Source organism: Ochotona princeps, chromosome 2 (assembly GCF_030435755.1).
Source record: "Ochotona princeps isolate mOchPri1 chromosome 2, mOchPri1.hap1, whole genome shotgun sequence".
Classification (NCBI taxonomy): domain Eukaryota; kingdom Metazoa; phylum Chordata; class Mammalia; order Lagomorpha; family Ochotonidae; genus Ochotona; species Ochotona princeps.
Genome location: NC_080833.1, coordinates 114,775,361 through 114,797,741, shown reverse-complemented (window position 1 = coordinate 114,797,741; position 22,381 = coordinate 114,775,361). Strand labels below are relative to the sequence as shown.

General features: G+C 50.0%; 3 protein-coding genes across 10 annotated transcripts; 1 reads left to right on the top strand and 2 right to left on the bottom strand.

Annotated features, from left to right (window-relative positions):
* Positions 1-409: 409 nt before the first annotated feature.
* On the bottom strand, positions 410-3,252 carry NIT1 (nitrilase 1). Of its 7 annotated transcripts, none has more exons than XM_058660516.1 (7): positions 3,133-3,252; positions 2,519-2,614; positions 2,026-2,310; positions 1,814-1,917; positions 1,474-1,607; positions 1,196-1,321; positions 410-946 (listed from the first exon to the last, which is right to left on the bottom strand). In XM_058660516.1, coding segments are annotated over exons 1-7 (1,014 nt in total). In that variant the 5' UTR covers positions 3,135-3,252; the 3' UTR covers positions 410-679. The 7 variants fall into 7 exon arrangements, with proteins under 7 accessions (XP_058516499.1, XP_004589154.2, XP_058516500.1 ...); XM_004589097.3 differs by having other exon boundaries at positions 2,026-2,277; XM_058660517.1 differs by having other exon boundaries at positions 2,026-2,277; positions 3,100-3,227.
* Positions 3,219-17,144, top strand: PFDN2 (prefoldin subunit 2). Its single transcript, XM_004589096.3, has 4 exons — positions 3,219-3,344; positions 11,941-12,029; positions 12,120-12,243; positions 16,836-17,144. Exons 1-4 carry the CDS (start codon positions 3,270-3,272, stop codon positions 17,010-17,012), a joined length of 465 nt encoding a protein of 154 aa, XP_004589153.1. The 5' UTR covers positions 3,219-3,269; the 3' UTR covers positions 17,013-17,144.
* Positions 17,145-17,345: 201 nt separating this feature from the next.
* On the bottom strand, positions 17,346-19,142 carry KLHDC9 (kelch domain containing 9). Of its 2 annotated transcripts, none has more exons than XM_004589282.3 (4): positions 18,447-19,142; positions 18,099-18,255; positions 17,809-18,007; positions 17,346-17,623 (listed from the first exon to the last, which is right to left on the bottom strand). In XM_004589282.3, exons 1-4 carry the CDS (start codon positions 18,971-18,973, stop codon positions 17,457-17,459), a joined length of 1,050 nt encoding a protein of 349 aa, XP_004589339.2. In that variant the 5' UTR covers positions 18,974-19,142; the 3' UTR covers positions 17,346-17,456. The 2 variants fall into 2 exon arrangements, with proteins under 2 accessions (XP_004589339.2, XP_058516932.1); XM_058660949.1 differs by having other exon boundaries at positions 17,491-17,623; positions 17,784-18,007.
* Between the last annotated feature and the right edge of the window lie 3,239 nt (positions 19,143-22,381).

Sequence of the window (22,381 nt, the reverse complement as noted above, 5' to 3'; positions counted from 1 at the left end):
TGATGAAACTAGTCACTTGTCCAACTGGAGGGGTGAAGAAGAGGTTTCTGATTAAAGGCGCACTCCCCCTGAAAAGGGGAAGGGAGGAGTGTGACATTATCTTTCCACGTTCAAGTAAAAATACTGCACCCTGTCGTCCTTTTCCCCTTTGCTTTCTTCTGGCTTGGGGAAAGGTCATCATTAGTGAAAGTGAAATAATTCGGTTATTAACTCCTTTTCCTCTCCCCTCCTCTAGCCCTACTCCCACTCCCATACTCGGGAGTCTAGGGTCAGGACATGCACTGAGTGTTGCACTTTTGTTTAGGTAGGGAGGCCTGTTGAATGAGGCAGGAGGCCTAGAATTGGAGCCTAGCCCAGCTGGGACTGTACCACCTTCCTTTCCAGCTCCCAAAGGAGATGTCCAGACGCAGACTTTATGATGATTATATATTTTTTTCAAATGCCAGTGCTGCTCAGCCCTCAGCATAATTTGTTTTCATGAAATAAACAGTGACTATATAAAATTTCATCTTTCTTGGAATCTGAGCTCGGGCGAGAGTTTCCTTCCCAAGAAGCTGAGCTTGTGTTCTACAGAGCTGACGTTCTATGAGTGAGGGGAGCTGCGCCTGGGTCCTGCCAACAAGCCACAGCTGTACCAGCTCACAATGGGGAAGGGGTCTCAACTCAGATGTCAAAAGTCTTAAGACAGTGGGTGACCCAGATTGCCATAGAGATCAGGCCTGCGGTGCTGGAACACCGGTAGATGTTGGCGCAACTGTCGCAGGTAGTTGAGGTCGATTCTGGCAAGGCAGAGGCCTGGCCCCTCAGAGCAGCGGGCCACCACAGTTCCCCAGGGGTCTACCACCATGCTGTGGCCATAACTTGCTCTTTTTTCATGGTGGCGTCCACACTGTGCTGCCGCCACTACATAACACTGGGTTTCAATGGCACGGGCCCGCAGCAACACCTAAAGGCAAGAAAACATGTTTTCACTGAAGTATGTATATATGGTAATGTATGGAGAAATGACAGATGGACTTCGCAGGCTAATTACCCAATGTGATCACTCTGATAATTGCCTAGGAATGATTTACTATGTAAACATGACAATTTGGGGAATGAATTTTCCCATTAGGTGGGGAGGGAAAGAAAAAACTGGTAGAGCTAAGAGTAAAATGAGGTTAAGAGAAAGTGTTCTGAAGAGATGTCCTCTTACCTCCCAGTGGGCTGGGCCTGTAACCGATCCAAACGCTGAGGGGTAGGTAAGTATTTCTGCTCCAGCTTGTGCCAATGCCAGAGAGAGTTCAGGAAACCTCATGTCATAGCAGATAGCTAGACCAATCTGGAATGAAAACAGTTTGCTTAAAACCTCTGTTTCCCATTTGTCACAGCTTCCAGTCATATCCCATTACTCCACTCTTTAGAGCTTTGTATACCCCAAAGTATTATTTCCCCTCCTTGTTCTGCTCCCACCCACATCCTCTCAACTCCCACCTTGCCTGCTGGCGTGCTGACAGGCGACTCAAGACTGGGCCCAGGCAAGGTAGAGCTGCTCTCACGCATGGGTCCCTGCCCTGGAATCTCTACATCACACAGATGCGTCTTCCTGTAAGTGGCCACTACTGAGCCTAAGAGGGAGGGGAAATACTGCTGGGGCTCCAGATGCTCGGCTTGGCTCCTCTTCTCTCAAGGAGAGTTTATAGGCTTAGGAACAGAGAAGTACAGGTAACCTCTAACATCTTGTACCAAGGAGACAGGGTTGAGAAAACAGAATCGTGAAGAGTTTACGCTTAGAGCGTGGGGAGAGGCAGGCTACAGGGTTGTGATGTCTCACCCTTGCTGTTGAGAAGCACATGACAATTGTAGATTTTCTGAGTCTGCTCCCAATCTTGGCCACGCTCGTGGAAACCACCCAACGACAGCCAGAGTCCACATTCCCTGGGAGGAGGGGACACAGGACTCTTTCCAAAACTCTACTGTCACATCCGCCAATCCAGAGACACCCAGAAAAGATCTGCCTCTCCCTTCTCCCCCTTTCCCTGATACCTGGCAAGCTGGGTATATTCTCCCAAAAGATTTCCACCCAGTGGCTCTGATAGGCGGAGCGTCTCTGCAGGGTCCTGTGCAATGAAGTCAAATGCCTCCGGCAGGAAAGCAAGACAAGCACCCAATCTGGCAGCCTCTCGAACCAGCTCAGCACACGTTTTAAAGTTCTGTTGCTTGTCTGGTGTCGATGTTACCTGGCACACAGCCACCAGGGGTAGTTCCCAGGAGGAGGAGTTAGCCATGGCTCTGGGCCTGTGAATGCCACAGGCAGGATGGTCAGATTTCCTAGCATGGGGAAACCCAAGTTTAATAAGCGGCTCGGATGGGAGGCAGGGAGGGCTGGACTAACACTTGATTGTGCTCTTACAGTCCACACTGATGCAGCGTTTGCGATCCAGTGTTCTACGGATGGTCCCCGAGTCTTCCACCATCCGCTTAGCTAACACTGAGCATCTCCTACATGTCAGGCACCGAGGACACAACAAAATGTTACCTGGGCAGAGCACAGAGTACTTGGGGTCGAGGTTTCCGGAGTCCGAGACACAGAAGGGACAGGAGTTGGTGAGGAGGCCTGGTGATGAAGCCCGGCCTGAGGAAGAGAAGAAATCAGCGGGACACACAACCCTGCCCTCAAAGAAATCACTTCTAGGATTCTGTCTTCACAGTGTGAAGTTCAACCATGGCCTTGCCAGTTACCCCACCCGATCCAAGTCAAGGGCTGCAGTGAAAGTTCTGAAAGGTGGAGGACGGAATGAACTCTGCTCCGTGCCTCCCGGGACCTCACACGAAGCCGAAACGCCAAAGGCCATTCCCCAGTTCAGAAGTCATCTCGCGGAAACGTCCTTGTTTTTTTCTAAGCCTCTTTTCTTGACTGTGCACTTGCACAGCTTTACTAATTCAAAGCCCATTTTCTTCCTTACACAGGAGACACAGCCCCTCCCTCGTACCCCACCACCCCGAGGTGGGCAGGGGGCTCGGGAACCCGCGCCCCCACCCCTCCTTGGCTCGTCCTTCCCGCCTCCCCTGGGGCAGCATCTCTGTTGCATGAGTAAAAGCACCGCAGGTGGAATTCACCACGTCAGGAGTGTCTTAGGGAGTAGGTCCTACATGAAGATACAGCCAAAACCATCCGCAGATCCGATCCCGAGCGGCGCCGGGGCGAGGGGGCGGCAACTCTCGGACCGGACGTGACGCAACTCGGGTGGGCTGAGCTGCGCAGGCCGGAAACCCAGCAGGCGGCGAAGATGGCGGATAACAGCGGTCGCGCCGGCAAGAGCAGCGGGAGCGGCGCGGGCAAGGGGGCGGTGTCGGCCGAGCAGGTGAGGCGCTGAAGAGCGCGAAGGAGGGTCGCCGGCAGGGCCCGGAGTCGGTGCGTCTCGAGAAGGGGCGGCCTGGGGCTTGTGCAGGCCCTTCCTGCAGCCCCACGTTTGCGGGGCCACCTGGAGAGGGGAGGGTCCTTGGAGACTCCGGCGGAGCCCCCGGGAAGAGCGTAGGCGGGCGGGTAGGGGAGAGCCACGCCTCTCGGAGTGTAGGGCGAGCCCTGCGGGGAAGGGAAAGCCCTGGGAGACGCGGTGTGGGAAGGGAAGGGGAGGTGTCGCTTTCGGCACTTCTCCTCACAAGCTCCAAACGGGATGTGGCTGGGCATGGCAGCTCGTAACGAACCCCTCGAAATGGGTCAACGGGTCGTTACACGACCCCAAAACCGTCATGGTCCCCGATCGCCGTCACCCTGCAGAGCCACGTGACTCACGTACTCGAACCGTCTTAATGTTCTATACTATTTTGATGCGACAATCACCACCAGCACGTTGAATTTCTTTGGTGCCCAGAAATGCTCGTCTAACCCGAATTTGCCGTTCCCCCCTCATGCTTAGCATCGGGAAGCGTTAGGTGAATTCATCGGGAAAGCGGTTTGACGCTTGACAGATTATCTTGCTAATAATGGGGTTGGCGTTTAATCAGAGTGGGAAGAAATCTACACAGAAGTTAAAGCAATTATCTAGGTTCGTTTATCAATTATTTGTTCCACAGTTAATACATGAAGATTTAAAAAATGTCCTTTGCTGTCAAAGCATGTGATGCGCTGAATAGGACATAGAGTGCTAATATTGAGGCATAAGATGTGTCCCAGGAGGTGCACGGTGGTATGGAGTTTACAGGAAGTAGGAAAAGGTGGTTTTTTATTTAGAGGAGACGGGGACAGGGGAAGAGAAACTGGGAATGTTTGGGGCATCTACCATGTGTTAGACCTCTCTTGAGACTAGAGTCAGAGAGGCGCTTTCTTTTTTTTTTTTTTAAAGATTTATTTATTTTATTACAAAGTCAGATATACAGAGAGGAGGAGGGACAGAGAGGAAGATCTTCGGTCCGATGATTCACTCCCCAAGTGAGCCGCAACAGGCCGGTGCGCCCCGATCCGAAGCTGGGAACCGGGAACCTCTTCCGGGTCTCCCATGCAAGTGCAGTGTCCCAATGCATTGGGCCGTCCTCAACTGCTTTCCCAGGCCACAAGCAGGGAGCTGGATGGGAAGTGGAGCTGCCGGGATTAGAACCGGCGCCCATATGGGATCCCGGGGCGTTCAAGGCGAGGACTTTAGCTGCTAGGCCACGCCGCCGGGCCCGAGAGGCACTTTCTTTATCACAGCTAAAGCCAAGATCCCCTAGACTAGTGTGGAGACTACAGGATTTGGTGTTTGGGGTGGGAAAGGGAAGCTGTGATCTAGTGTGGTGGCCAAGGGCTTTTTGAGGTACGGGATCCTACAGATCTTATTTTTTCTTTATGGATCACCTCCCTGGAGTTACTTGGCTAGTCACTGTATTGAGAGTATTAGGCAAGATGACACATGGCAACTATTTTTGCACAGTGACTGGAATATTGCGTGTTTCATAAATGCTGGCAAGCCTTTCAAATGGCATGTATTTGTTTGTTTTGAGATGCAGAGACAGAGCTCCTGTTTTCTGGTTCGCTGCCGAAATGCTCACAGCAGGCCTGGCTGGCGCTGGCACTGAAGGCAGGAGTCGGGAACCGGGAACTTGGGCTAGGACTGCTGTGTGAGCAGCAGGGACCTCAGCTATTGGAGCCAGCACTTGCTGCCTCCAGGGGTACGCCATAGCAGGAGCTGAGCCTGGACATGAACCCAGACACTCTGTAGGGGATGGAGGAGGGAGGCATCCACAGAGACATTTTGGCTGCTAAGCAGAATGCTTCGCCCAACTTTTCTTGGAGGGGGAGTGTTTTTCATTTTTGTTTATTTCAAAGATACATCTCCCATTCACTGGTTGACTCTGCAGAGATCCAGAGCCTGGCCAGGCTGAAGCAGGAGCCCAGAAGTTGGGTCTCCCACGTGAGTGGCAGGGAGCCCATGCTTGAGCCATTATCCGACACCTCCCTTGTTGTGCATTGGCAGGAGGTTGCAATCAGAAGTGGAGCCAGTGCTTAAGTGGCACCTGAATCTCTGTGCCAAACATTTGCCTCATGGCTTTCCCCTCTCCCCAACTGAGGAAAATCCAAAGGGAGAACAATAAAAACCCTTTTTATTGGGCCCGGCGGCGTGGCCTAGCAGCTAAAGTTCTCGCCTTGAACACACCAGGATTCCATATGGGCACCGGTTCTAGTCCCAGTGGCCCAACTTCCCCTTCAGTTTCCTACTTGTGGCCTGGGAAAGCAGTCGAGGATGACCCGGGGCCTTGGGACTCTGAATTCGCATGGGAGACCCAGAAGAAGTTCCTGGCTCCTGGTTTTGGATCGGCGCAGCACCAGCTGTTGCAGCCACAACAACCGGAAGATCTTCCTCTGTGTCTCTTCTCCTCTCTGTATATCTGACTTTGCAATAAAAATAAATTTTAAAAATAAATCTTTTTTTTTTTTTTTTTTTTTTTTTTTATTTAAAGCAGAGCAGTTGGGTTGTAAAACAGCAGCTTTGATAATGGCTTCTGGCATCCCGGGTGGTGGCTTAATGTACTATGCCACACCACCACCTCTTGATGTAATTAATTAATGACTCCTCTCATTGCCTTAGAGAAGTGTTACGTCTCTTATGGGTGAAGAAACAGATTTAGAAAAATTATTTGCTCATGGTCAAGTTGTAAAACCATTTATGCCTGATATAAATACTGTTTCCAGACATACAAATATGGGTCTAGAATTTCTGGGGTTTGGAGGCGCTAGCAATAATGACCATCAATAACACCACAGAAGTACCTGAGAATGCTGTCTGATGTAGTATAGATGATAGTACTGTGAACAGATTCTCAAGTCCTGTCTCCATGATAGGAACGAGTGCCAGCGCTTGCAAGGGGAGGATTATCCAGGTGAGCAATTGTGCTGGGCCCAAAAAGTAGAACATTCATGAAGGAGAAAAAAGGGAGTTAGACAGTGGAGAGAACCAGAGAGCTGAAGCCACCGGAGGGTGTAAGGCCTGCATTGTATCAGGCAGTTGGCATGTTGCTTCAGTTTAGTTCTCACTGTTAACCTGTGGCACTGGTTCTCAGTCTGGAATGATTTTGCCTGAAAACAATTGGGCAATGCTTGGAGACATTTTGGTTGTCCAGGGGGTTTTCAGTGGAGTCCGGGGATATTGCTAAACAGCCTGCTGAGCACAAAACAAAGAGTTACCTGATTTAGGGTGAAAGTCATAGCCTTGCGTGTGCTGGGATCCCATATGGATACTGGTTTGTATCCTGGTTACTCCACTTCCCATCCAGCTCCCTACTTGTGAAATCTGCCTTTCTAATAAAAATAATTTTTTAATGCTCTTTACATAGTTGATTAGGGCTCAAAGGGTCAAGGGCTACAGGAAAGTGGGTAAGACCATTGTTTCCACATTCTCTTTTTTCCTTCCTGTATCTGGGGCAAGGGGAAAGACAAGAAAATAAATAAATCTTTAAAAAAAAAAAATGGTCCCAGTATGGTAGCCTAGCAGCTAAAGTCTTTGCCTTTCATGTACCAGAATCCCATATGGACGCCAATTCATGTCCCGGTGGTCCCACTTCCCATCCAACTCCCTGCTTATGGCCTAGGAAAGCAGTCGAGGACGGCCCAAAGCCTTGGGACCCTGCACCTATGTGGGAGACCTGGAAGAGGTTCCTGGCTCCTGGCTTTGGATTGGCTCAGCTCCAGCCGTTGCGGCCCCTTGGGGAGTGAATCACTAGAGAGAAGATGTTTCTCTCTGCCTCTCCTCCTCTCTGTATATCTGCCTTTCCAATAAAAAATCTTTTTTTTCTTTATTTTTGACAATCTTTACATAGTTAATCAGGGTGAAGAGGTTCAGGGGCTACAGGAAAGTGGGTAAGACTATTATTTCCACATTGTTTTTTTCATGTATCTGAGGTAAAGGGGGAAATAAACGGAGAAGCCCCACCCAGTCTCCCACCCAGCCCATGTCTCTGATGTGGGGCATGCTCCGAGGGTCCTGTTCAAGTGTTTTTGATAGTTCAGCAGTTCTGAATTCCTGCCAGTCTCGCCATTCCAAGCACGATGAGGTCGCTAAAGAATCCACTGATTGACATACTCCATCTTAGAGTCTCCGTTTGCCCAGTTTTTCACTGCCGACATATGGCTGAGGTGGTTGATTGACTTGTTCTATCCTTTGTCTTTTCATGGATAGGTTCTTTAAAAAATTTACTGATTTAAAATATTAGTAGTGCCAATATTGAGAAACCTTTCTCTATGATACATCTGCTCTAAATTTTTCTTAATTCTCTGCACCATAAATTAAAACAAAATAGAACTATCAATTTACTACTCCATCATACTGGAAAGCAGATTGTTGTAGGATTATAAAAGAAACAGGAATTTCAAGAGAAGTCGGGAGTCCAGTGCTGTAGAGTAACCAGCTGAGCCATGTTGGAGTATGGGTTCAAATTCTGGCATTTCTGCTACCCGTGCAGCTTGCTGCTAGTGTACCTGGGAAGGCAGCCAAGGATGATCCCAGCACTTGGGCCACGGCCAACCCTGGCTGTACAGACATTTGGGCATGAACCAGCAGATGGAATACCTCTCCCTGTTTCTGTTTCAGATGAGCTAAATAAATACAAATAGGGGCCTGGCACAGTAGGCTAGTGGATAAAGTCCTCGCCTTGCATGCACCGGGATCCCATATGGAAGCCGGTTCTATTCCCAGCAACCCTGCTTCCCATCCAGCTCCCTGCTTGTGGCCTGGGAAAGCAGTCGAAGATGGCCCAAAGCCTTGGGACCCTGCACCCATGGGAGACCTGGAAGAGGCTCCTGGCTTCAGATTGGCTCAGCTCCAGCCATTGTGGTCACTTGGGGAGTAAACCATCGGATGAAGATCCTCTCTGGTTCTCCTTCTCTCTGAATATCTGCCTTTCCAATAAAACTAAATAAATCTTTTTAAAAATAAATACACATGCAAACTTTTTCATTAAAACAAATTTAAGTGACATGTGTTTCTCTGTGACCACATAGAAAGGGCTGACATACAGAAGTAGGGGAGGGACAGAGCTGCTCCCTGGGAGGCTCCGAGTTGAAGTCTTAAGAAAGAATCACTGCAGGTAGATTTGGCAGATGGGACTCCCCCCTTGCTTATTGCAGTGTCTGCGTTTGTGTCTGAATTATGCTTTCCTTCCTGGCTTTGCCTGGGAGGTAGCAGGGCATGACTCAGGCTGAGTTGCAGCCACACACACAGGAGATTTGGATGGAGTTCTAGCTCCTGCCTCCAGCCTTGCCCAGCCCTGGCTATTTTGGGCATTTGGACAGCGAACCCTTGGATGGAATCTCTTTCTTCCTCTTGTCCTTTCAAATAAGTAAAAACAGTAATTTTAAAAAGAAAGACTTAGAGTTCGTTTGAGAAATAGAATGAAAGAAGTTTGGACAAGTCTGCGAAGTAGGGCAGAGTTTGGAAGTGAATGCCTCACTTAGAGCAAGTGACTAGTAAGAGTGGAATTCAGGTATGGAAGGAAGGACTTCTTGGGGGGTCAGGTCTTTACAGGATTTTTTTCACCATGTTGAGGAATTTGGGATTTATTTCATGGGCATCCAGAACTGTTGAAGGGTTTAGGCATAGGAGTAATATGATTAGATTTAAATTTTCGGTCACTTGTCCCTGGGGTGGGAAGTTTATTGGAAAGCAGATTTTTTTTTTCCAAAGATTTATTTTTATTACAAAGTCAGATACACAGAGGAGGAGAGACAGAGAGGAAGATCTTCCGTCCGATGTTTCGCTCCCCACATGAGCACAACAGCCGGTGCTGTGCCGATCCGAAGCCGGGAACCAGGAACCTCTTCCAGGTCTCCCACATGGGGTGCAGTGTCCCAAAGCATTGGGCCATCCTCGACTGCTTTCCCAGGCCAGAAGCAGGGAGCTGGATGGGAAGTGGAGCTGCCGGGGTTAGAACCGGCGACCATATGGGATCCGGGCGCGTTCAAGGCGAGGACTTTAGCCGCTAGGCCACGGTGCCCGTCCCTGGAAAGCAGATTTGAAGGCAGTGTAGAGCTCAAGGAGCTGCAGTAGTAACAGTTGTGATGGAAGTGGGTGGATTTGAGGTACTGAACAGGTAGACAGAACATAGATTAATTGAATGTGGATGGTGAATCGATGATTCCAGGGTTTTTCAAATTAATCCCAACTCAAAAAATTAGTAAATTAAGAAAAAAATAGTGACAGCTACTGTTGGACTCTGGCAAACAGGTATGGTTAGACATTGCTGGTAACGCTATGATAGTCATCAAATTCTTGTCCAAAGATGTTTAATGTCAGTGTTGTTTATTGCAGAAAAATTAGAAAAAAACCTGAATGACCCAACAACAGAGGACTAGTTAAGCGGTTTTTGAAAATATATGTATGTATTTTTTTAAAGATTTATTTATTTTTATTGCAAAGTCAGATACACAGAGAGGAGTAGAGACAGAGAGGAAGATCTTCCGTCTGATGATTCACTCCCCAAGTGACCACAATGGCCGGTGCAACGCTGATCCAAAGCCAGGAGCCAGGAACTTCTTCTGGGTCTCCCACATCGGTGCAGGGTCCCAAGGCCCTGGTCCGTCCTCAACTGCTTTTCCAGGCCACAAGCAGGGAGCTGGATGGGAAGTGGGTTCTAACCAATAAAATATAGTGTAGGTTATATACTGTATAACTCTTAAAAATAAGGAGACCATTTTTCTGGGACAGCTGTTGAGCTGCCATGTGGGATGCCTGCTCCCGTTTCGGAGTGCTGACAGCTGGGACCGCCATTGCTGACCTGCTTTGCTGCTTATCAATCCTGGGAGGCAGCAGAGGACGCTTACATGCTCGAGTGCCTGTCACCATGTGGGAGGCTCCAACAGAGTCCCTGGCTTTAGGCTGTGGCCTGCCGAGCCCCAGCTATTTTGGGCATTTGGGGAGTAAACCAGTGGATAAATAATCAAGATTTCTAGAAAAAATGTCTTTAGTAAAATTGTGCATGACGATTTGGAGAATGTAAAGAATTCTATGGTCTCAGCGTGATGGCTTAATGACTAAATCCTCACATTGAAAGTGCCCGGATCCTATATGGGTTCCAGTTCATGCCCTGGCTGCTCCACTTCTCATCCAGCTGTCTACTTGTGGCATGGGAAAGCAGTAGAGGATGGCCCAAAAGCCTTGGAACCCTGTACCCAGTTGGGAAACCTCGAAGAAGCTCCTGGCTCCTGGCTTCAGATCAATTCAGCTCTAGCCATTGCAGCCATTTGAGGAGTGAACCAGCAGATGGAAGATCTTTATCTCTCCTCTCTGTGGATCTGCCTTTCCATTAAAAATAAATATATATTTTTTTAATTTTTAAATTTTATTATTTTCTGATACTTTTGCATAGGCTCTGGGATTTCTCTTACCCTCTCCCCAAAACCACCGACCCCCACTGATTTCCCCTGTGTTTTTACAATAGTATCTTCTTTCATAAACAGTCATAAGTCCATCATTCTATTTAAGTGCATCCTGACATTGTAGGTATGGACAATGGCAGAGAGTCCAGCATCTTATTGTCAAGATATATTTAACAGTTTCGTTGGGAGTCCATCTTTGTGTTTTTTTTTTTTTTTTTATTGGAAAGGCAGAAATGCAGAGAGGAAGATCTTCTGTCCACTGATTCACTCTCCAAGTGGCTGCAATAGCTGGAGCTGAGCCAATCCACAGCCAGGAGCCAAGAACCTTTTCCAGATCTCCCAAACGGGTGTAGGGTCCCAAGGCTTTGGGCCATTCTCAACTGCTTTCCCAGGCTACAAGCAGGGAGCTGGATGAGAAGTGGGACCACCAGGACACGAACTGGCACCCATATAGGATCCCGGCACATGCAAGACGAGGGTGTTAGCCTCTAGGCTACAGTGCCAGGCCCTACAAATAAATAAATTTAAAAAAAAATCCATGTGTCCTTGCTGTGGTGTCATAGAATAGCTTCCATATGTGGCGCTAGCATCCCATGTTGGCGCTGGTTCGAGTCTAGACCACTGCACTTCTAATGTAGCTACCTGTTAATGGCTTGAAAAAGCGACAGAGGATGGCCCAGCTGCTTGAGCCCTTGCGTTTATGTCAGAGACCCTGAAGAAGCTCTTGGCTTCTGGCTTTGAATCAGCCTGCTCTGGCCGTTGTGGCCATTTAGGGAGTGAACCAGCAGATGAAAGATCTCGCTTACCTCTGTCTAACTCTGCCTTTCAAATAAAATGAATGCTAATAAAAAGAAAAAAACAAAAAAGCCAGAGGTTAGATCTGCTCTGTTAAATCTCCCAGTGTCTAGAAAAATATCACACATATATTAAGCATTGAGTAAATGTTTGGTAAATGAAATTCCAGATGGGCTTAAGTTAGAAATTGCAAGCTTGTGTTTTACTCCTTTCTGACAGTGAATGTCCTCTGCTGCACCTTTGTAAAATTTGCCACCCTGGTTTATGTCTTGACCCTTTGCCATTTGCACTATTCTTTTATCTCCTGTTGCTCACCTAAGGTAATTGCTGGCTTTAACCGCCTTCGGCAAGAACAGAGGGGCCTGGCATCCAAAGCAGCTGAGCTGGAGATGGAGTTGAATGAGCACAGGTGAGAACATGACAGAGAAACAAACAGTTGGATGGACCACTCGGTGAGGGAGGGAGGGACTGAGTTCTTGTGCTCGCCTTGTCCTCCCAGCCTAGTGATCGATACACTGAAGGAGGTGGATGAAACTCGCAAATGCTACCGCATGGTTGGAGGAGTGTTGGTGGAGCGGACTGTCAAAGAGGTGCTGCCTGCCCTGGAGAACAATAAGGAGCAGGTAAGAAGGAATGTGGGAGGAGAAGCTTTGCGCAGTAAAGGAGATAAGGAAGAGGGGGACAAGGATTTAGGACACAGAGTGCAGAAAAGTGTGTGGAAACTTCTCTTGAAAATAGAATCAGTTGGGCCCGGCGGTGTGGCCTAGCAGCTAAAGTCCTTGCCTTGAACGCCCCGGGATCCCATATGGGCGCCGGTTCTTCCGTCCGATGATTCACTCCCCAAGAGGCCGCAACGGCTGGTGCTGTGCCGATCTGAAGCCGGGAACTAGGAACCTCTTCCAGGTCTGCCACGTGGGTGCAGGGACCCAAAGCTTTGGGCTGTCCTCGACTGCTTTCCCAGGCCAGAAGCAGGGAGCTGGATGGGAAGTGGAGCTGCCAGGATTAGAACTGGCGTCCACATGGGATCCCGGGGCGTTCAAGGCGAGGACTTTAGCCGCTAGGCCACGGTGCCGGGCCCAAAGGGCCACTCCTTATTGTCAAACTATGTCAGCACCCAGGGATGGGGGACAGCCATTTGATGATGCCTTAGAGACTGGCTGTGGGGAAGAGTGTTCTGAGAGTGTTACTTGAGTGATTTTTGATAGTTCTGAGATGTCAGCTTCATTACATCAGAGTTGAGAAAATCTTTCTAAGGTCTGTTGGCTGACCAAGTCCACCTTAGTGCATCCACAGGCCCAGGAACATGTTACAAAGCTTGGCCAGGAGAGTTGTCCAAGCTGTTCTGCTTTCTGTCCTTGATGAGGTGCATGTCCTCTGCTAGCCTAGATGAGCTGGCTGCCATATCCCCCATGTGCATTTGGGCATGCTGTGCACTGCACAGACATCAGTGACTGGGGAGGCCCAGTCTCAACACATGCATTCCAAGGTCAAACCACACATTGTTATTTTCCCTGTGGCTTGGGTCTGAGTCCAGCAATCTTGTTTGGGGAGTCCTAGGGTGGCCTCAAACTTTTGTTTGCCAGTGCGGGGTCAAATTCAGTCTATCACCTGCACTAGCTAATGCACACATTGTAGGATGTAGCTGCCTGGTCATTTCCACCCCAGTCCTATCTCTCATGTGAACTGATGAATGCTATGGCCCAGCCTGACCCAGGCCACCACAGGCCTGGACCTCATGTGCACCAGTATGTACTGCAGTCCAGTTGGGGTGATCCTCAGTAACCCTACCAGGCCCACCCCAGACCCAGTTTTTGCATGTGCCAGCATGTACTCCAGCCTAGCTTCATCCCACATCCCATATGGTTCGTGTGCACAATCGTGGGTGCTGCAGCTTGGTCAGCGCATCCTACCCCTACCCCAACCCATATGTATGATGATGGGTGCTTCTGCTTTGCCCAGCCTGACTTTAACTGAGCCCAGGCCCCTCTGCTCACCAACAGGAGCTGCAGCCTAGCATTGGATTTCCTACTCTTTTCCTACCAAGCCTATTCACAGTCCCAGAGCTTGTGTTTGCCAGGGGGTACTGCAGTCCATCCTGGCCTGCCCCTAGTCCTAGCTCTCCTTCTCATCAGTGGAAGCAGCAGCCCATCAAGAGAATTTCTGAAGTTCTCCTACTAGGCCCACTCCCAGTCCTGAGTCATGTGCATGCCAGCAGGTACTGTGGCCCCAGTCTGAGATGGCCATCCCCAGTCTTGGCATTTGCCAGCAAGTACTATAGTCTGTCTCGACCTGGCCCACCCCAGTCCTCATGTGAACTTGCGGGTGTTTTGATCCAACCCGGTCTGCCCTATGTCCCATTCTGGCTCTCATTCATGCCAGTTTGTTGCTTGGACTGATCCAACCTAGTCTGACCTGTCCCCAGCTCTGGCTCTTGCATTCACCATCAGGAGATGCAGCCTAGCAGGAGAGCTCCCCAACGTTCCCCTACCAGGCCTGCTCCCAGCCCTGGATCTCACGTGTGCCTGTGGGTGCTGTGGCACAGTTCAGCTGGGTAGCCCCAGTCCTAACACTCAGCCCGTGTACTGTGGCCTAGCCTGACTAGTCTGTACCTGTTCTCACTTTCACCAGTGAGTGCTACAGCCTGGTCTGTCTTGTCATGTCCCACACCCATTCTGGCTCTGCGAGTCCCAGCAAGTAGTGGAGCCTAGCCCAGTCTGGCGTGCCCCCAAATCCAGCCTACACACATGCTGACAGGTGCTGCAGCCTTGCCCAGCCCATTCTGCCTTCAACCCTAGCTTTCACACTCATCAGTGGGAGCTGCAGCCTAGCAGGGGAGTTCCCAAAGTTCTCTTATCAGGCCAATTCCTAGCCCCAGATCTTGCGTGTGCTGGCTGGGACTTCAGTTCAGTTCAGTTGCAGTTGGCTTTCGCTGGTGTATGTTGTAGCTTAGCCCACCCTACCTGCAAACTAGCCCATACAAATACTAAATGCTGGGCTCAACATGGTAGCCTAGTGACTAAAGTCCTCGCCTTGCACACCCAGGATCCAACATGGGTGCCGGTTCTAATCCTGACAGCCCCGCTCCCATCCAGCACCCTGCTTGTGACCTGGGAAAGCAGCTGAGGTCGGCCCAAAGCCTTGGGACCCTGCACCCATGTGGGAGACCTGGAGGACGCTCCTGGCTTCAGATCAGTACAGCTCTGGCCATTGCGGCCACTTGGGGAGTGAATCAGCAGATGGAAGATCTTCCTCTCTATCTCTCCTCCCCTCTGTATATCTGACTTCCCAATAAAAATAATAAAATAAATATTTTTAAGAAAAGATCTACATTAAAAAAATACTGAATGCCGCAGTCTTACCTGGTTTGGCTTGTTCTCAGCCATTGCTAATGTACAGAGCTACAGCTTAGTAGGGGAGTTCCCCAAATTTCCACACCAGGCCCAGGGTCTCGTGTGTGCTAGTGGGTGCCACAGTCCTGCTTGGCTGGTCTGCCCTCAATCCCAGCCTTTGCATGTGCCAGTGGTTGCTGCAGCGTGGCCCAGCCCTAGCTCCTGCAGATGTCAGACGGGTTCCTGGGGTCAGCTTGGCTTTGCCTATCACTGCCCCAGCTCTTCATGCAAACCAGAGGGTGCTGCAGTCCACAGAGGTGATCCTACAAGGCTCCTACCCCAAGATCTGGTTCTTTCGCATTCGGGTGGGTGCTGTGGCATAGCCTGACGTGACCCATGCTCTGCTCCGATACTTGTGGTTGGATACTGTTGCCTACCCCAGCCAGGCATGACCCCCAGGTGTGTGCCAGCAGATAGCGGGTGATGCTATTTAGCCCAGGCCAGGTCTCCCACATGGAGGGGAAGGGGTACCTTGGCCTGACTCTGACATGCCCTCCAGTTTCCCCCCTGTAAGTCACTCTATTTCAGCTCCCTTGCCTACCTGAAAGTGCTCAGTCAGTGGAAGACCCTAGGAATCATTTCTTCCCTGTCAGACATGCCCTCAGCAGCCTCCACTCCAGTATGTCCCCAGACCCTGTTCCCTGGGCAGCCTGGGCACCCCTGCTCCACCTGGGGGCCAGAGTGGCATGTCCTACTCTAGCATTTCCACCTTCCCCACATTTTTTTAAAAACTGTTTTTCTTTAGTATTTTTGTTGATTTATCATGTCGGGAGCACTGCACGTGTGCCCTAAGATGGCGCTGAGGCCTCTCCTCTCAGAGCTTGGCGGTACACAGGTTTCAGGAAGTGCCTTATGACTGGGCCGTAGCTGCATGCTTAGCACGTGTGCTACGCGTGATCAGAGCTATGATTGGCATGCCTGCTGCGTGCATCAGTGACCTTTAAGCTGATTGGACTAGGATTGTATTTAGTGGTAGGGGTTCCAGGAAGAGACGGGACAGGACAGGACAGGAAGACGGAGACGGACGGACGGACTGAGACAGAGGACAGGGTATGACTGGGACGGACGGACGGACAGAAGAAGACTAGGGGCAACGAGGAGATTGGGAAATGAAGCAGAGAGAAACGGAAGAAAAACGGGAGGTAGTAGAAGACAGGTCGACCGGCTGGGAAACGGACTGGTTGGAAGAATAAAGTTCCTCAAGAAACAGAGCCTGGAGTGTCGGGTGAATTCTTCTGCGGGACAGAAGACCCCAACATATCATATTTCAAACCCTTGTGTTGAGGGCTAGCTATTAGATCACAACGAGGGAGCTGCTCTGCTAGGTACGAAGCCCTGACCCAGAAATAGCAGGTCCTCTACAAGTGGTTCAGCACCAGGTTCCCACATATCTTCAAAAAAAGAAAAATAGGATAGGGACTATGCTGGCACACTGGTGTAGTTAACACAGAGTTGGCATTAACCAGGCCCAGAGTGCCCACCAGCCTTGGCTGCTTTTCTCCTGTCAGTGTAGCACTTGCCTAGGTACAAGGCAACCTAGGCATCTGCCTACAGCTGGGGGAAGGATCAATTTAAAATACAGCTTCTTGAAGCTTTTGGAACCACTGAATCAGAACCTTTGGGGAAGCCATCACACATGATAGTTCTAAAATACAGGTTATTTTTAGATATATTAAAGTTTATAAGCCACTGTATTTGAGAAAGGAATAACTCAATAGTCTGGTCTGAAGCTTAAGTTAGATATGTCATCACTTCTCTCATAGTCTGTTCCAGTGGGGTAAGGGAATCCTGAAATTCTTACGTAATGCCTGTTACTTGCCCTCCAGATACAGAAGATCATTGAGACGCTGACACAGCAGCTTCAAGCGAAGGGAAAAGAACTAAATGAGTTCCGGGAAAAGCACAACATTCGTCTCATGGGGGAAGATGAGAAGCCGGCGGCCAAGGAAAATTCAGAAGGGGCTGGGGCCAAGGCCGGCTCAGCTGGAGTCTTGGTCTCCTAGGGACCAAGGTCTTCTAATTTTTTTCTACCCTGACTCCTGCTTCTTCTGATTCTCTTTATTGTTATTATTATTATTATTTTCTCTGCTATTGTAATATTTTTTGTTAATTAAATGTTTTGGTCATAATGCTTAGCTGTAGCCTGAAACTTTCTCCTAGTTAAGGGTGTAAATTGTGTAAGTCTAGGACCATGTGATTTGTGCATTTTATTTCCATTGAGTTAATTTCATGACTATTCACTTTAGAATAGATCCCCTATTTTATCCTTTTCCTTGGAAATAAAGATGTATCTGATGATTTGCACACTTCCCCCCAAAAAAGTTTAGTGACAAGTGTTCACTATCAGAATGCAATTTAATAAGCATCTGGGGTGAGTCAGTCGTGGTGCTAGCCCCTTCGTGGGTTTGCAGCACAACAGACTTGGTGGTGCGTCTTAGCACTGCTCTTCAGATAAAGAGATCCAGGATGCAAACCTGTGCGCTAGCTGTCCTGCCATCCTCACCGAAACCCCCAACCAGGTAAAGCTGGTCATTCCAGAGGCAGGTGCAGTGGCCCTTGCGTTTCAGCCCACGGTCTGCACAGGGGAAATGGAACCACGGAGAAGCCGGCTTGCCTGTTGGGTAGGGGCAGAGAGAGGTTATGAAGGCAGGAGCAGCTATTACCCGTGAAGCTCTTAACATTCTCCTCTTAACTCGTGTCAGCTAATTCTTCCTCCTCCCTATCCCCATCGCTCCATCTTTCTGTAGTCTTTATGCCCTCCTAGCTTTTCCCACCTTCAACCATAAGCTGGGTCCTCACGGGTATCATAGATGTAGAGGTCATTGCAGATGGTGTCTCTTGCTCTGGTCAGACTTTCTCCGCCAAACAGCACGACAAAGGGCCCCACCACAGAACATGAGTGATGCCGTAGTCCCTGGGGTCCTTGCAGGGACCCCTGTGCGCTGCTCACAAGCTTTGCAAGCTGTTCTGTCAAATGCGGGGCAACAGGTGGTTCCTCCTTCAGGGAGAAAAAAGGGACTGTTGCAACAGATTCGGGCATAGCTGTGTCAGCCCCCTTGCTCCCTAGGCAAGCTGTGAGCAGATAATACCTTAATCTTCCCGGGACTCCAGTGTCCAACTACTTCTGGTTCGGCTGCACTGCAGCCCCCAAAGAGCAAGAGCTGATGCCCTGGCTTGGGCCCGGGAGCCGGGACCAGGGCTGCACAGTGGCCTGAGCGGGAGGCTGTGTGGCCGTCTTCCTTGTAGCTGTGCAAACACAGAAAGGCAGGCCTGAGTAAAGTGCTATATAGGTACAGAAAGGTGTGCAGCAGTGGGGGTGGGTCTGAGGAGAGGAAAGGGGGGGGGGGTGGGGGGAAGCACCGATGCCAGAGAAGTCTTTCATGTTACCCGAGTGTAGATTAAAAGGGTGAAGGGTTTTGAGGCTCAGGATGCCATACCAGTAAGTGTGGGTCCCCGGGTCCAGCTTTAACGTGTAGATGCTTCCATGGCGGCGCTGAGTGCGGATCCCACCCTCTCGGCCAGCCACCTGCAGCTCTTGGTCGGATAGGCGGGTGCACGTGTGACTACTGAGGCCAGCAGGGGGGCTGTTGCCCGGGGCCGCTGTCCACGACTCCCACACCCCGCGCTCTGTGTCCAGGGCGGCCACTGTGGACAGGCGGCGCGACCCGTCCCAGCCACCCACCACGCACAGCCAGCGACCGCCCACAGGTGCTGCGTCATGGTGACTCCGCGGGGGGCTGCCCCGGGCTCCCAGTCGCACGACCAGTTCCTCAGCTGGGTCGAAGACTACCGTGTCGCTGCTGGGCTGTCTGGCTTCTCCTGTTGGGAGGCCCCCCACCAGATAGAACCGCCCCCGTAGTTCCGTGCAGGAATGGAAGCCTCGAGCTAGAAGCGGGTCTTGCGCCACCGGCCGCCAGGTCCAACATGAACCTCCAGCCGGAGCTGAGGACCCCCCCACCGCCATGGGGCTTGGGGAGAGCAGCAGGGTCTGCAGCTCAGAGAGTGCCTGAAGGGAGGGGCCTTAAGCCCTTAACCAGGGCTTAAACTGAATTTCCCTTCCCCTGCCAGAAACCAGCCGCTGTCCCAACCTGAAGCTGCTGCCTTCACTCCGCCGTCGCCCGGCAACCACTGCGAACTGCAGCGCAACCGTTGCAGGTCGCAAAGCACGAGTTACCATGGAGACAGGAGACCTGGGTAGCTCCTCGGAATCCTTACCAAGACGTCACCGAGGCGACAAGAGCTGTGCACAATCCAAAAAAAAAAAAAAAAAAAAAAAAAAAAAATCCCGAAATGCTGTTCACCCCAGAAAGTCAAGGGACGGCCAGTTCCTTTGTACACCTGCACACTTGAGATTATATCCTTGGGATGCTGACGTTGCTTCACGGGGGACCCGGGGGGCGCAGGGAAGGGTCCTGTTCTTTTGACATTGGGATTTCTAACCCAAACTGACCTCCCCAGGGACTAGAAGGGAAAAGGAGACAGAAGTGGACAAGAGCACCGGCCTGGGAGTCAGGAAACTCAAGTTCCAGTCCCACCTGTGCGGTGACTGTCGTCCTCAGGCCTCCTCAGCTTTCTCGTTTGTAAAATACGCTGGTGGCTAATACCTTAAGCATCCTGAGCAACAGCCCATGGCCAAGGCTGGCTTGAGGGAGAGCGTCCTGTCGGCTCTGGCCACTAGAGGGTGGTAAAAGTCAGTCTGTCAGGAAACAGTGGGACCAGGAAGAGGGGACCCTAGGCATGCTTGAGGTTGGACGACATTTCACTACGTAAGAGTGATTATTTCATCAGTAATTATTTCATCGTGCCTCTTCAGAGTCACAAGGAAACCGAGGCAATGGGACATCGAATTGAGAATTAAGGGCAGGGAGATTCTGATAAGATCCAGGGCAGAAACTACCCAGCCTTAGAAGGCTGGGCGGAGGTGATGGGAAGGAGCGAAAGAAACTCTTGCCCCTCCCTGATGTCTTCGTTTTATTTAAACCAGGTCCTTGACTTTATATATATATAATATATAAAAAATATGATGCCAGTGCGGTGACCTAGGGGCTAAAGCCCTCACCTTGAACGCATCCGGATCCTATATGTGGGTCAGTTCTAATCCTGGCGGCTCCACTTCCCATGCAGCTCCCTGCTTGTGACCTGACAAAGCAGTTGAGGATGACCCTGCACCGGCATGGTAGACCCAGAAGAGCTCCTGGCTCCTGGCTTTGGTTTGGTGAAGCTCCGGCCTCCTGGCTTCAGATTGGTGCAGCTCTGGCCGTTGCGGTCACTTGGGGAGTGAACCATCGGATGGAAGATCTTCCTCTCTGTCTCTCCTCCTCTCTATATATATATCTCACTTTGCAATAAAAAAATAAATCTTATATATAATTTATATAAAGTTTGAAAATATATAATATATATAATTTTAAAAAGATGTGTTTATTTTCTTTTTTTTAAAGATTTATTTATTTTTATTACAAAATCAGATATACAGAGAGGAGGAGAGACAGAGAGGAAGATCTTTCGTCCGATGATTCACTCTCCAAGTGAGCTGCAACGGCCGGTGCGTGCCGATCCAAAGCCGGGAACCAGGAACTCTTCCGGGTATCCTACACGGGTGCAAGGTCCCAAAGCTTTGGGCTGTCCTTGACTGCTTTCCCAGGCCACAAGCAGGGAACTGGATGGGAAGTGGAGCTGCCGGGATTAGAACCGGCGACCATATGGGATCCTGGTGCGTTCAAGGTGAGGACTTTAGCCGCTAGGCCACGCCACCGGGCCCAAGATGATTTCTTTTCTTTTCTTTTCTTTTCTTTTTTTTTTTTTTTTTTTTTTTTTAGATTTATTTTATTTTTATTACAAAGTCAGATATACTGAGAGGAGGAGAGATAGAGAGGAAGTGGAGCTGCCGGGATTAGAACCAGTGGCCATATGGGATCAAGGCGAGGACCTTAGCCACTAGGCCACGCTGCTGAGCCCAAGATGATTTATTTTCATTGGAAAGGCAGATTTACAGAGAGAAGGAGAGAAAGCTGGTTCACTCCCCAAGTGGCTGTAATGGCAGGAGCTGAACTGATCCGAAGCCAGAAGCCAAGAACTTCTTCTAGATCTCCTACATAGGTGCAGGGTCCCAAGGCTTTGGGCTGTCTTCTACTGCTTTCCTAGGCCACAAGCAGAGAGCTGGATAGGAATGGAGTAGTCAGGACACAAACTGGCACCCACATGGGATCCTGGCACCTGCAAGGTGAGGATTTAGTCATTGAGCTATCGTGTTGGGCCCTGATTCAGTATTTTTTAATATATTTTATTTTGATTTGAAAGGCAGAGTTACAATGAGAAGGAGAGACACAGAGAGCTTCCACTGCTGGTTCAGTGCCCAAATTGCTGCATTGGCTGGAGCCGAGCTGATCCTAAGCCAGAAGCCTCTTCCGGGTCTTCCACATGGGTGCAGGGGCTCAAGGATTTGGACCATCCGCTGCTACTTTTCCAGGAGCATTAACTTGAGATAGATTGGAAGTGGAGCAGCTGGGACTCAGTGGGCCCCCATAAGGAATATTGGTGCCACAAGCAGAGGCTTAGCCTAACATGCCACAGGGCCAGTTCCAGGTCTCTGAACTTCTTAATTCTGTCCATCCAGGACCAGTGAGGGATGAAGAGGCCTGGGTCTAAGCTGAGGAGCTTCAGCTGCAGACAGAACTGCAGTCAGATTTCTACAGCTAGAACAGCCAGGCTGGGCAGAAACAAAATCTGTGTCCTTCGGGGCAAGGCTGAACATGGGAATGGCATTGCTTCTTTTGCCTCTGGTTTCTACACATCAGCTTATTCTGTATCCTACCTAGTGTGAGGGCCTAGTGGCTAAATCCTCCCCTTGCACATGCTGGCATCCCAAATGGACACCAGTTTGTACCCTGACTACTCCACTTCCCTTCCAGCTCCCTGCTTGTGGCCTGGGAAAGCACCAGAGGAGGGTGGGACCCTGCACCAATGTGGGAAACCTGGAAGTTCCTGGCTCCTGGTTTTGGATCAGATTAGCTCTGGCCGTTGTGGCCACTTGGGGAGTGAACCAGCAGAGAGATGTTTCTCTCTGTCTCTTCTCTGTGTAACTCCGGCTTTTCAATAAAAATAAATAAATCTTTAAAACAACAACAACAACAACAAACAGGAGGCCAGAGCTGTAGTGGGAATGGGCATGTAACTAAAGGATCTGATAGCACAACAGGATGCTCTTCTTTTTTTTTTTTTTTTTTAAGATTTATTTATTTTTATTGCCAAGTCAGATATACAGAGAGGAGGAGAGACAGGAAGATCTTCCATCTGATGATTCACTCCCCAAGTGACCACAACGGCCGGCGGGGTCCTAAGCCATTGGGCTGTCCTCGACTGCTTTCCCAGG

Excerpts from the sequence above, each read along its gene's own strand:
- PFDN2 (XM_004589096.3), top strand. The coding sequence starts at position 3,270 with ATGGCGGATAACAGCGGTCGCGCCGGCAAGAGCAGCGGGAGCGGCGCG. Across the intron at positions 12,030-12,119 it reads ATGGAGTTGAATGAGCACAG|CCTAGTGATCGATACACTGA; the intron begins GTGAGAACATGA and ends TTGTCCTCCCAG. Across the intron at positions 12,244-16,835 it reads TGGAGAACAATAAGGAGCAG|ATACAGAAGATCATTGAGAC; the intron begins GTAAGAAGGAAT and ends CTTGCCCTCCAG.
- KLHDC9 (XM_004589282.3), bottom strand. The coding sequence starts at position 18,973 with ATGGCGGTGGGGGGGTCCTCAGCTCCGGCTGGAGGTTCATGTTGGACC. Across the intron at positions 18,256-18,446 it reads CCGGGGACCCACACTTACTG|CTACAAGGAAGACGGCCACA; the intron begins GTATGGCATCCT and ends GTGTTTGCACAG. Across the intron at positions 18,008-18,098 it reads GGAGTCCCGGGAAGATTAAG|GAGGAACCACCTGTTGCCCC; the intron begins GTATTATCTGCT and ends TTCTCCCTGAAG.
- NIT1 (XM_058660516.1), bottom strand. Across the intron at positions 2,311-2,518 it reads GTACTCTGTGCTCTGCCCAG|GAAATCTGACCATCCTGCCT; the intron begins GTAACATTTTGT and ends TCCCCATGCTAG. Across the intron at positions 1,608-1,813 it reads TGTGCTTCTCAACAGCAAGG|GCTCAGTAGTGGCCACTTAC; the intron begins GTGAGACATCAC and ends CCTCCCTCTTAG.